The following is a 13,656-nucleotide window of genomic DNA, read 5'->3' on the forward strand; positions in this document are numbered from 1 at the left end:
AAGCTCCACCAGCGATGAGCAGTAACTAGAGACTAGCATAGAGTTCTTGCACCATTCCGTGTTGATGTAAACACACAAGCCACCACCAGCAGAGAGCTGTATTTCTGTCGGCACGAAACGAGGCGAGCCAGTCTAGTTGAATGGCAGCGTCCAGAAGTCTGTCGCTGAGCCACGTCTCCATGAAAACAAAGACGCAGCAGTCTCTAAACTCACGCTGCATAGCCTGCTGGAGTCAGATATAGTCCAGTTTATTGTCCAAGGAGCAAACATTTGAGAGCAGGATAGACAAGAGAGCCGGCCGGCTAGGGTTTGTTTTTAGCCTAGCGTGGACCCCCGCCCTCTTGCCGCGCTTCTGCTTTCTCGCACACCGCTTACGACGTCCTCTCCCCAGTCACCGGCATCAGGCGACGCCGAGGACTGGAGGCCTGGTCTCCGCAGCAAGCTGAGTACGCGTAGCGCCTCCTGCAGGTCATCATGCAGCTTGGTTTTTGCATGAGTCTTATATTTCAGTAGTGTCTGGCGATGGTAAACAGGAACATCCAATGTCCGATGTCCATGTGCCTCAAAAGTCGGGCTTTTTAAACAAAAATAGCACCGTTTTTGGATCCGGAGTGGCCGCTGCGTGCCGCCATCTTGGATATTCGCGGCCTGGCCACGCCCGCCCCTTTGTCACATTCAGTTACACTGATCTGCAAAACATGAACCAGTGCTTAACATTTTATGGCGTCTTATTCAATCAAATGCATTTATGCAAATTGCTCAGCTGCCTGGTGAATTAAAAAAAATACTGGTGAAATACGTCACAGCTGTTATAGTAGTGATGTCAGCTCATATGCTCAACCTTTTAAGAAAAGGGCAGTGGGCAGTGGTGGCTCAGCGGTTAAGGCTCTGGGTTACTGACCAGAAGGTTGGGGGTTCAAGCCCTGACACCACTGTTGGGCCCTTGAGCAAGGCCCTTGAACCTATCTGCTACCTATCTGTATCATGGCTGACCCTGCACTCTGACCCCAGCTTAGCTGGGATATGTGAAAAATAAATAATTTCACCATGTATATGCAGAAATGTATGTATAATGTGTGACAATTGATCAATGTATTTTTTATTTATTAAATGTTCTCCTAATTGAATGGATGGATAATTGAGAAAAGGAAGAACACACATTGCGCTTTTTCAATTTTACATTTATTAGATGAAAAAATACAGTTCTACATTAGATTGCCACTGTTTTCTTCTGTGATTTGATATTGTTAAAGATACAGACTTAAGATGATCTAAATGTTCTTCCTCAGTTTTTATAAACAATAACCCTCCATTGTATGATTTTATTTTCAAAGTAAAGTTGATCAAACCCTATTTGTTAGTTGAGGGTGTGAGGTCATATTTGTTATTTATTCACAACTTAAGAAGGAATTTTTGGCCAGACCTTAAATTTTTAATTAAATACCCCTGACTAACTGACGTCATTTAAATAAACGCACAATAACAGTGTTTTGTTTTTCATGTTACAAATATCGAGTTTTATACTTACAAGGAGAGGAGATACCTGCACTTTTTTCGTCCACTTCATGCACTGATTTGAACTTCCCATGCATATCATACAGTTTAGGCATATGGCTAAGGACACACCTCCATAGATCTCATAGCTAGATTTACCCTTTGGTTCATCCTCTGCCAACAGCCACTTGAAGAGGCAGGGGCAGTCTGAGCAAGAATGGAGAAAACTATTAAAGATCACCTGATTGACACTTTTGATGATCTGGGGCAGGACAACCAAAAGAAATTTAAAAGCAAATTGTGCGATCGAAAGAAAGAACCGCGCGTCCGCCGCGGTGCGATCGAAAAGGCTAAAGACTCCTTGGATCTCGCAGATTTAATGGTGATCACTTTTACATCGAAAGAAGCGATCCCTGTATCACTGGAAATTTTAGAAGCAATAGGCTGCAATGAACAAGCAAAGGAACTCAAAGAGGTCTCAGGGCACAGTAAGTGAAAACCTGCAGAATTGGACTAAACTAATGCAAATGCAAAAAACAGAAGTTTAAACGACAGAGTTCACGAGAGTTCACAAACATGATGATCCCCTTGCGAGGGACACCTTTTCAAAAATATATAGGCAGCTTTATATTTTAGATGTAAATGCTCTTTGTAGGCTACTGTGTGAGTAAAAAGTAAGCGTTATATTATAAAGACTGGATTGCAGAATTAAAAAAACTGTCTGTTATTTTGTAATAAAGGAAATTAAGAAAATTTAAATAAATTATTAAAGTAGCCAAATATTTGTATAATGTTTTTATTTTCTGCGGACCCCTTAGCACCTCTTGGCGGGCCCCATAGTTGCCCCCGGACCCAAGTTTGAAACCCCCTAACACGGAAGTTCGATTTCCCTCTAGTAAAGACACGTGCTTGGAGTCCTTACATAATCCAAAAAACACAAAAAAATAGGAACAGGTCAGGTTAGTGTAAATTAGTATCGGTGTTGTCATTTAAAATTGTTTTTTAGTTCGACTGATTTACTTTCGATTTTGTTCCAGGCCTCCATAAAGAGGATCGTACTGAAATTAAATTACGACTCATCTAACGTCAAAAGTAGTGTAAACATGCCTACTTTAGAACCGTTAAACTCGTGTTACAAATGTAACCAGAGTTCTAAAGTTATGTTACTATTTAAATGATTCCAAAGTTTGTAGATTTAGTAGAACCCAAATGTACTTTCACTTTCCCGCGTTTTGGTTTCTAGGTCAGTTTTTGGCCACATTTTGAAGAACAGTATAATTATTTAAGCGATTAAACAACTAGGCTACAAGTTAAATAACCATGAAATAATAATAATGGAAACTAGTAAGTCAATTTATAATCAGTCGACTATAAATAATCCGATATATATGTGCTACATTTATTTACTTTGTTTCAACTATTAGGATAGATTGACGTGTGAAAGCTAAACAACTTTTATGAATGTATTTACCTTGCCCTGTACATTATGTAATACATGTGAACTTTAGCTGTATCACTAGAATAATCAAAATAATAATCTTGTATCTGATTTTCAGCAGATACATCCGGCAGCGTTCATGACCCGACAGCAGGGCCAAGCCCTCCATCTAATGGTGAATAAGTGTAACTGTATTTTTTTTTTTACATTTATTTCGAAAAAACATTTTAGATATAGCTTCATATAAGAAGCATGTATAGTCTACCTTATAGGCCAAAATCTTCAACATATTACAATACATAACATTTTAGTAATTTTACCCTTTGATCATCAGAATCCTCACAATCTGACCAAATGCATGTTCTCATTTCCCTTTCACAGACAAACACTTCATTGATCGCAATCGGAAAGAGCTGATACAACGAGTTAATAACATAGATGCCATCCTAGATGAACTATTTGAAAAGGAAATCATCAGAAAGGAGGAATATGATGAAATCCGTGCTGAGAAAACCCCACAAAGCAAGATGAGAGCGTTATTTGACGGCCCCATCAACTCTGCTGGCACTGCAGGGAAAGATGCTTTATACAAAGTTCTTATGAAGTTACAGTTCCACTTAATGAAAGACCTTGGGGCTAAGTGAAAATCCTGTCAGCCTGAATCATTTTTTTATTTTTATTTACTTCTTATCTCCTGTAATGGATACATCATACAACAAATACCTTACAGTTACAATAACTGTTAAAAAAAGCATCTAAAACACACACTGCACTATACCATATAAACAGTGAAGCCGTCTTTTCAAATATAGGATTTTTATCCACAATGCAAAACTTGGAAAAGTTCACTGGACCAAAGTCTCTTCTTTATTGGTTTTTCCAAGCACAACCTGTATCATAGATTAGTTACAAAATCAAAAAGCTTGCTTGTTGGACCAAAATTGTGTTTAGACATTTAAGCCCAGGGATGCAAGCTACTCACCTTTCAGCTAAAGTCACCTTTTCTGAAGCCTAAATTGTTCGGTAAGTTTTATAAAAAAAAATATTTGAAAGGGTTACTTTTTTCACATCTCATGAGTTTGCATACCTGTAAACCATTTTAACTGAGGATTACAAACACCTGAACAATGTCTTAAAATATTGTCTTAGCTTGTTTATCTTTAGTCAATAAATAAGCACATCAAGAAAGCCAGCTGTTCTCTATTCTTCTTCCCCTTGCCATTTTGGTTTCTTTGAAATAATGAAATTCACAGTTAAAGCTTTGAAATTAGTTTTAAGACTCTCAAATTATTTATATTTATGATACCTGATTCAACTTTACACATACATATATCCAAATTATAAAAAAATATGCAATATATGCACCGATTGTGTAGGTCCCCCTCGTGCCACCAAACCAGCGCCAACCTGATATTTTTCTCAGCACAATAGTACAGAGCGGTTGTCTAAGTTACTGTAGACTTTGTCAGTTCAAACCAGTCTGACCATTCTCTGTTGATCTCTCTCATCAACAGAACTGCCACTCACTGGAAGTTTTTTGTCAAAAACCCAGGAGATCAGCAGTTACAGAAATACTCAAACCAGCCCATCTGGCACCAACAATCATGCCATGGTCCAAATAACTGAGATCACAATTTTCCACATTCTGATGGTTGATGTGAACATTAACTGAAGCTCCTGACCTGTATCTGCATGATTTTATGCACTGCACTGCTGCCACATGACTGGCTGTTTAGATAATCACATGGATGATTGTTGGTGCCAAATGGGCTGGTTTGAGTATTTCTGTAACTGCTGATCTCCTGGGATTTTCATGCACAACAGTCTCTAGAATTTGCACAGAATGGTGACAAAAACAAAAAACATCCAGTGAGTGGCAGTTGTGGATGTAAATGTATTGTTGATGAGAGAGGTCAACAGAGAATGGCCAAACTGGTTCAAACTAAAAGTCTACAGTAACTCAGAAAACCACTCAAAAATGTACAATTGTGGTGAGAAGAATATAATCTCAGAATATTCTGAGGGGTTGGCACTGTTTGGCTGCACGAGGGGGACCTACACAATATTAGGCAGGTGGTTTTAATGTTGTGGCTGATCGGTTTGTATAGATATATAGCATCAATTTTTTATAACATGTTTTGTTAAAACAGTGTTATATCTATTATGATTCCATTGTGACTTACTCAGCATTAGCTGACAGAATGAAATGCTATGCTACTGTAGAAATATCAACAGAAATGGTTGAGGTTTCTATTGGCCACAAGACTAGTCATCCTCCTTATCCCCATCTTCCTCATTAGTAAAGCTATTGTGACACACAATCAAAAGGGCTGTTACTTCATATAATTGTATAACTGACTTTGATACTTTCACATTCACTAACCAAAATTGTAATTTACATTTAGCAGACGCTTTTATCCAAAGCGACTTACAGTGCACTTATAACAGTGACAATTCCCCTGGAGCAGCCTGGAGTTAAGTGCCTTGCTCAAGGACACAATGGCAATGGCTGTGGGGCTCGAACCGGCAACCTTCTGATTACCAGTTATGTGCTTTAGCCCACTACACCACCACCAATCAATTATTCAAAATGATCCCCTTCACAAGGATCACTTGCGTCGATGAGTCTGGGAAAACATAAGGAACATTTAAAAAAAAAGTAAGTTTTACAAAATTCCATCTAGTTTATTATACAGACAAATTTAGGGCAAAGAAAGTTGGTCGCACTTGTTCTGAGCAGCTGCTTTTCTGGCCTCTCGAGCTTCGTTCTCAGCATAGATCTTTTTATAACAGTAAATCAGCACTGCAATCATCCACAACTGCAGGACGACGATCAGCACATACATCATAATCTCAGAGATTACAGCTGTCAGCTCACGTTTGGCTGAGGAACAACAAATTAAAGTATTATGGTTGGGTTTAATTCAGATGACACCCAGAGAGAAGTAAAGTATACATAACTACTGTGTCCCTGCTGTGCCAGTTCTTGAAAAATAATCAGTTAAAATGCAAAATTATCTATTTTCAGTGGATAAATAATGAGACTGGTGGACTTAAAAGGGTTCTTACCCTCTTTCACAACGGTGAGTTCCACATCTTTGCTTATTGTCACATGTTCCTCATCTGGAGGAAGAAACAGTGTGCGGTGGAAGGTACAACGGTAGGTCCCAGTGTCGTTAAATGTAACGTTGTGAATGAAGATGGCTCCATTTTGCACATCCGTTGTCCCCATAGTCCCATGCCACTCTAGTCTTCCCTCATAGTTTTCATGAAGAAAGCTGGGGGAAGTATATTCATACTGGAAAATCTGAGAGGGATAGAGATGTAGGATAGAAGGTGGATTAAATGGAGTTTCCACTATTCAGTAGTAAAATCAGATGTTAAAAAGCAAAACGGTGCCAAAAGATGTAATGCACACATAACAATATTTCATTTCAACTGAGAAATACTTTGGACTGTTTCATGCTTTGTTCTAATCTGCAACAGTGCATATGTGTCAAGCTGATAACAGGCTCTTGAATCACTGCAATCGCTGTACTAACATGAATAAAATCCTCATCTTCAGATGGTTTGAAGTGCCAGTCCACGATAGCAGAACCAGGCACCTCTTCCCTCCTCTTGCAAGAGATGCATCCCAACATAAAAGTCTTTCCAGCCACTGCCTCTGTCATGGAGTCCACTTCAGCACATCCACTTTGTCCTTCTGGCACTGAATAATGAGTAAGCGGGGGGGGGTAATGCACACATTAAAACAAATGGACATACAATACAGTGTGTAATATGCAAGAATAAATTGTTTATAACTGAGATTGATGTGTAATATGGGCTTGTAACTCTTTTTCAGTCCATATTATCAAGACTGCATACAACACAACAAACTAAACATACCACAACAGCTTAATAGGACACAGAGAAACTGGTATAAAAACATACATTTAAACATCGGAATCTGTGTTGTACTTTATATGCCTCTCACCACTTTGTTAATAATGCATATCCAATATATATATATATATATATATATATATATATATATATATATATATATATATATATATATATATATCACACCGTAAATAATCCAACTTCAATTTTGTCAGTTAAACTCAATTTTAAAAGTTGATTGAACTTTCTAGTGTAGACAAAGTTTAGACTTAAAACAATCAATAAAGTCAACTTTTATGCCATATACACTGCCGTCCAAAAGTTTGGGGTCAATGCTTTATTTAAAAAAAAAAAAATACCCCAAACCTAACGGCAGTGTAAATGAGAGCAACTTACATTTCTAAACAGTGAGAACTCATAATGTCATGTTTGTTGGTGAAGGTAGAACTTACAGTCTTTTGAGCATGCTCAGTTGGATCACTGGATCAGTTGGACCCACCCCCAATTCTTTGACAAGGAATATTTCTTATATAATATACAATGTATCAATGAAATGTAAATATTGTTAAGAATAGACTTTTATATTATTTTCATGGATATTGAAATTATGACCAGCTGTACTTAACAATGCAAGGTTATTGAACTTAATAATCATAGATATTTTTGAGTTTGTTGACCTTATTGCATTGAGTTCATGCATTGAGTTCAATCCAACTTGAATTGTTAAACTGGTACAACTCATTTGCCTGTAGTTGAGTTAACTGAAGATAAACAGGATCTTCCGTGGTGACACCAACACCTACACACTCTAGTTGCAGAAGGAGACTAGTTAACCTGATATGTTATTAATGAGCTTTAATAAATAAATGAGAAACATATGCTGTATCCATTGGTTAATAATCTACATAAGTATACAACGTATTGCCATTATAAATAAAAGTTCTCGTTGTCCTCTAAATCATTTTAATCACCTCAGCATGCCTTCATAGGTTCACATGAATGTAAACTTACCATGGATAAAAACAATGCAGAGAGCCAAAAATAAAATCATTCGCAGCAACATGTTCAAGCGTCCTTGAATTGGTGTGTCCTATATCTTTCTTTTCTTTTTTAGTATTACAGCATTACTTGGCCAAGACAGTCGAATTTCTTCTTATTGTAAATCCAAAAATCTTGCATTTGCGCTCCTATCAGTTATCTTGAAAAACACACTTGCTTGTGTTTGAATTCTTCATCCTTTAAAGGTAAATGTTTAAATCTTAAAATAATATCCCATCAGATAATGTGTGTCGCAACTCAGACTTTGGAGTTGAGGGGAGCTAAACATAGACCGAGTGAATCCCTGTGCCTGCAATCCAATCCGGAATTTGAGAAGTGAGAGTGGCCCCCAATTGCTATGCATAATCACATACACCAGAACATAACTATTGATTCTAATGTCAATATCATCAAAAATCTACACAAAATATAAGAGAGTAGCTATCTCTTATATTTTAGTCATCCAGTAAATCAGGGTTGTAGTCTTTATATAGGCTACACAATCATTTCAGTGACCAGGTTGTAAACACAGAACCCAGCAAACACAAAACGTTTGGTTCCAGACAGTATGTTATTTGGTAACACTTTATAACAAGGTTGCATTTGTTAACATTAGTTAACAATATTAGTTAACATGAACTAACAATGAACAACACTTTTACAGCATTTATTCATCTTAGTTAATGTTAATTTCAACATATATTAATACAAAGCATATGTTAATACATTTTTTATTTCAAAAGCTGTGTTTGATACCATTAGTTAATGCACTATGAACTAACATGAACTAAAAATGAACAATTATATTTTTATTATTTAACATTAACAAAGATGAATAAATGCTGTAAATAATACATTGTTAATGGTTAGTTCATGATACGATAGCTAATGCATTAACTAATGTTAACGGATGGAACCTTATCGTAAAGTGTTATTGGTTATTTTAGAGAACCAATTTCTAACATTTTAGGAACATTCGTCTTAGGTTTTATTTTTTAATAGCCAAAGACAAGAACTTTAGTTGTACACCTTCCTGGGTACAGTGGCGGAGCTAGGGGGTGGCCAGGTGTGACCGTGGCCACCTGGACCGAAGCCTGGCCACCCCATTGGCCACCCCACCCCACTGGCAGGTAATTTTTAAGGACTCATTTTTTGAGGACCAATTTCTTTTTTTTATTTAACATATGCGCACATCAAGGTCGCCTCTCAGTCCCGGGTGTCATTGTATCCAACCCCCCCACCCACAGTCTGACGATATAAAAATGCTGCCCAAACATTTCTGTTAAGATGTGTGGTGGCGTAGTGGGCTAAAGCACATAACTGTTAATCAGAAGGTTGCTGGTTCAATCTCCACAGCCACCACCATTGTGTCCTTGAGCAAGGCACTTAACTCCAGGTTGCTCCGGGGGGATTGTCCCTGTAATAAGTGCACCATAAGTCGCTTCCCATAAAAGCGTCTGCCAAATGCATAAATGTAATGTATGTAATGTAAGATGAGTGAGGCCTACAAGGTATATTTCAGCATGTCTGTCAGGGATCAGGGCACCTCATTTCACCTGCAATCACTGCAAAAAAAAAACTCTTTAAGGTAAGAAGGACAATTGTTGCTCGGAAATATATGTTAAAATTGTAAAAGTTTTACATTTTAAAATGTTTTTTGGGAGGCCTTTGGGACAGCAGGGACACCAAGGCACACAACCACAGGCGGGACTGGCCACAGCGGACTGAGTTCTCTGTGGGGAGGAACAACGTCAAGTGGGAGACACTGGTGGACCCTGGAAGGTGCTGATGCCACCAATGCACATCAAACTGGGCCTTATGAAACAATTTGTCAGAGCTCTAGATAAGGAGTCGGCAACCTTCAAGTACCTTCAAGACCTTCTCCCTATGCTGTCTGAGGCAAAGGTCAAAGCCGGTGTCTTCATCGGACCACAGATAAAGAACATCCTGGAGCGTGATGAATTCCCCAAGAAGCTCACTAGTAAGGAGAAAGCAGCTTGGAACAGGTTTGTCGCAGTGGTTTGGGGCTTCCTGGGCAATCACAAGGCTGAAAACTATGTGGAGCTGGTTGAGACTCTGGTGAAGAACTACGGCACAATGGGCTGTAGGATGTCCCTCAATGTCCATATCCTTGCTGCTCATCTTGATAAATTCAAGGAGAACATGGGAGCGTACTCGGAGGAGCAAGGCGAGCACTTCCATCAGGATATACTGGGCTTTGAACGCCGCTACCAAGGACAGTATAGCGAGAACATGATGGGAGACTACATTTGGGGGCTGATTTGTGAATGTGATTTACAGTATAATCGTAAATCTTGAAAAATTACTCTCTTCAATATCTTTTGTAGTCATTTTTGTATTAGTATAAATACATGATAATTTGGATTCATATGTTGTTTTTTTCGGACTTTGTGTAAACGAAAAGACAAATTCGCCCGTTTTCTCATTGGAAATAGGTAAATTTCTAAATATCACTGTCCTGGTCACAAAAGCAAAGTTTCTGGGGAACAATAGCCATTTTCCATACTTTTGAGGCATAAGCAATTATGAAATGACACTTACTACCCAGGAACAAAAATTGTGTTACATAGTGTAATTAAGTATATATATGTCAATAGTCGTAATAGCTATATTAGAGCTTTACAATATGCAGTGTTGTCACCAGAGGCAGAATACAAGCAAAGATTTGTGCTTCAAGCCTCTGTTTTACATTTTACTGGCAAATGAGCTACAGTAAATAACAGTGGGGTGCAGATCAAAGTTGCAAAACGCCTGGTATGTTGGTCAAAAGCTGCATTACTGCTCCTTGAGAATTTTTGATTTAATACTGATTAATATTTTGTCCTATACATACAGTCCCTCTTATTCACATTTCTGTTAACACTTCACGATGGAGTACCCATTTAAAAGTGGAAATCAATTTGGGTGAAATCTCTGTTAATAAAGTATAATTTTGTGCTAGAAAACATTCAATGTCTACAGGATTTCTTTATATTGCAGTGTGGAAGTTCACAATTGTATGCAACATGTGGTGATTTCATCTGCAAAATCTGCACCGTTGTCAAGTTTGGCAGCTAGACTGTTTAAAAGCTTTATTTAGCTATTGCTTTTCATTCAACTCACCTGTTTTCTTTTCACGGCACTAATGTTCAGTGTCAGTGTAAGTTTACATAGTCTTGAGCACAAGGACATTTCAATGCAGGGCAAGGTTAACAAAATATTACATAAGTGGAAAGTAATAGTTAGCTACACTATATCAACTACTTTTATTACACTTTATAGTCTGACATAAATACTGTAATTGCAAGTGAACATCTACATACCATTCAAATTATGTTCGACACAATTTTCCCAACAAATGCTCTAGTAAATTAGCTATTGTTATTTATAGCTACTCTTTCATCAAGGCTGGGTTGATTACTTCTGAACTCTAATCCAGTACAGATTACAAATTACATGATTAAAAAAATCTGATTACAGGTTTTAAGTAATCTAATTTGACTACTTTTTTAACTTCTAACATTATACTTGTTTATTCCATGTCACGTGCATTTGAGTCGGATAATCTTTTGACAAACTGTTGCTTAAATGCGTAAAAAAACATAATATCAAAATATGTGAATTGATATAATTGTTTAGTTTTATTCACTATTTATCTGTCACAGAGTGAAAAGACACTTAAAGGAATATTCCGGGTTCAATACAAGTTAGCATTTGTGTCATAATGCTGATTACCACAAGTCAGTTTTGACTTGTACTTCTTTTTCTTTAAAAAATGCAAAAATCTGGGCAACAGTGGGCACTTACAATTGAAGTGAATTGTAAATGTTAATACTCACTGTTAAAATCATGTTAACATGATTTTAGTGTCGCTTACTAACCTTTTCTGTGTAAATGTATAATTATAAAGTTATACTATACATTTACACAGAAGAATCAATGTAAGTGCTTTTATAAAATTATAAGCGTCACAATTCTGCCTTTACACCCTCCAACTATTGGCCCCATTGACTTCCATTGTAAGTTCCTCATTGTAACCTCCATTGTTGATTTTTTATTTCTTTCAAGAAAAGGTCTTATCTTTTAGTTTTAAAGTATTATTTTTGTGGTAATCAACATTATGCCAGAAATGCTGTTGATTGAGCTTAACTTTTAAAAACACAGGATTATTACTTTTATTTTAAATGCATTTTTACATTTTCAAAAAACATAATTTAGGATGATTTATAAGCTGTTTTCCTCATGGGGACTGACAAAATGTCCCAACATTTTGGGTTTTACTATCCTTATGGGGGACATTTGGTCCCCACAAAGTGATAAATACACACACACACACACACACATGTTGGTCTACCTATCATTATGAGGACTTTCCATAGACATTATGACTTTTATACTGTACAAACTATAGATTCTATCCTCTAAACCTAACACAACCCCTAAACCTAACCCTCACAGAAAACTTTCTGCATTTTTACATTTTCAATAAAACATTGTTTAGTATGATTTTTAAGCGATTTGAATTATGGGGACACTAGAAATGTCCTCATAAATCACATTTATAGCATAATAACCTTGTAATTACCAGTTTGTAACTTACAAAATTGTCCTCGTAAATCACAAAAACACGCGCACACACACACACTTAAACTGATATTTATTATCCAAGATGGCAGAAAAAGCTGGTGTGAATCATTCTTCGAAATATTTTTGCCCAGACTTCCAGAATAATTAGCGAAGGTCACTGGATATGATGGAGACTTAGTTTTTCACAGCTATACATCAGCAGTGTTGCACAATTATTAGTCATTCGTCAGTATTGCTCGTCTAAAACGACTGCTGCAACTCAAACCATTGTCCTTCAGATCATTTACGTATATAGATGCATGCACTATTGTTATGTTAAACGCATGTATTTACCCTGACTCGTGTCATATCAGATTGCGTATGGGGTGAGTGATAAACTGTTAGAGACTGCAGGTTGTTTTGGTTCCCTGAACGTCAGTATTTACCCTCCCCAAACACAAACGGGCCGGTACAAAAAGCGTCCACTTGGTTTTCTTACAGACTCCCACAAGCTGGTGAACTTTATATTTAGCACCGATCGAGTTTCCCGATGCCCATTCAGTGCCAGCAGGCGTAAAGCAACACAACTCTACGGAATCTCTTCACTCTACTTTAGACAACACAACTCATAAAACAAGCGACTCGCTGGCACGAGAGAGAGACAGCAAGTGTGGAAACCCTGTCAAATTCCCATTAAGAGGTGAGTCAAGGTTATTCATATAAGTGAACGCAAACCAAGTTGACAGAAAAACAAGCTGCAAAACCGATTAAATTCACAAAAACACAACCTACAGAACAGTACAATGATATGTAAAAGCTCTTCTTAACCCTACTTTTATACATTTTTAATCTGAGGGTTTATGTACACAATACAGGAGATCGTTACAGTATTAAACAATGGCTATAATATGTTTCTGCCTTGTCTGTTTCTTTCGTCCAATGAAAACAAGGTGACCCTATTCTTGGCAAGAAACGATGTGAGGGGGCATGAGGACATCACCTGTAACTTTTTCCATCCTTATAATTAATTTAGAATAATGATTCTTAAAAGTGTCGATACAAACCTTCAAGGTAAGCAGCATGATCAAATGCTCATTCATAATTGACTCTTTAATGAGCATTACTATTCTGTTAATCAACTTGGATAAATGTACAAACTGTTGGACTCCCATATAATTAAGGTATTCCTCCTTTATTTTGAGTTTAGGCTAAACGCTCCATGTTTGATGTCCTTC

At 37.3% G+C, this 13,656-nt stretch overlaps 3 protein-coding genes across 8 annotated transcripts in view; 2 read left to right on the plus strand and 1 right to left on the minus strand.

The window, feature by feature from the left end:
• The first annotated feature begins 1,617 nt into the window (after window positions 1–1,617).
• Window positions 1,618–4,047, plus strand: LOC127656448 (PYD and CARD domain containing). Of its 2 annotated transcripts, none has more exons than XM_052144781.1 (3): window positions 1,618–1,982; window positions 3,054–3,107; window positions 3,314–4,047. In XM_052144781.1, the coding sequence occupies exons 1-3, from the start codon at window positions 1,712–1,714 to the stop codon at window positions 3,574–3,576; spliced, it is 588 nt and encodes a 195-aa protein (XP_052000741.1). In that variant the 5' UTR covers window positions 1,618–1,711; the 3' UTR covers window positions 3,577–4,047. The 2 variants fall into 2 exon arrangements, with proteins under 2 accessions (XP_052000741.1, XP_052000740.1); XM_052144780.1 differs by having other exon boundaries at window positions 1,624–1,982; window positions 3,051–3,107.
• Window positions 4,048–4,185: 138 nt separating this feature from the next.
• On the minus strand, window positions 4,186–8,181 carry si:ch211-225p5.8 (uncharacterized protein LOC555567 homolog). Of its 2 annotated transcripts, none has more exons than XM_052144779.1 (5): window positions 7,270–8,181; window positions 6,475–6,641; window positions 6,002–6,239; window positions 5,660–5,816; window positions 4,186–5,559 (listed from the first exon to the last, which is right to left on the minus strand). In XM_052144779.1, exons 2-5 carry the CDS (start codon window positions 6,601–6,603, stop codon window positions 5,514–5,516), a joined length of 570 nt encoding a protein of 189 aa, XP_052000739.1. In that variant the 5' UTR covers window positions 6,604–6,641; window positions 7,270–8,181; the 3' UTR covers window positions 4,186–5,513. The 2 variants fall into 2 exon arrangements, with proteins under 2 accessions (XP_052000739.1, XP_052000738.1); XM_052144778.1 differs by having other exon boundaries at window positions 7,829–8,180.
• Window positions 8,182–12,948: 4,767 nt separating this feature from the next.
• LOC127655811 (protein Aster-A-like) overlaps window positions 12,949–13,656 on the plus strand; it is a 67,524-nt gene continuing 66,816 nt past the window's right edge. For all 4 annotated transcript variants that reach the window (XR_007972091.1, XM_052143796.1, XM_052143798.1 and 1 more), the window contains exons 1-2: window positions 12,949–13,121; window positions 13,372–13,492. The gene's annotated coding sequence lies outside the window, so the exon portion shown is untranslated. The remainder of the gene's footprint in view (window positions 13,122–13,371; window positions 13,493–13,656) is intronic.

This window comes from Xyrauchen texanus, chromosome 15 (assembly GCF_025860055.1).
Source record: "Xyrauchen texanus isolate HMW12.3.18 chromosome 15, RBS_HiC_50CHRs, whole genome shotgun sequence".
Lineage (NCBI taxonomy): Eukaryota > Metazoa > Chordata > Actinopteri > Cypriniformes > Catostomidae > Xyrauchen > Xyrauchen texanus.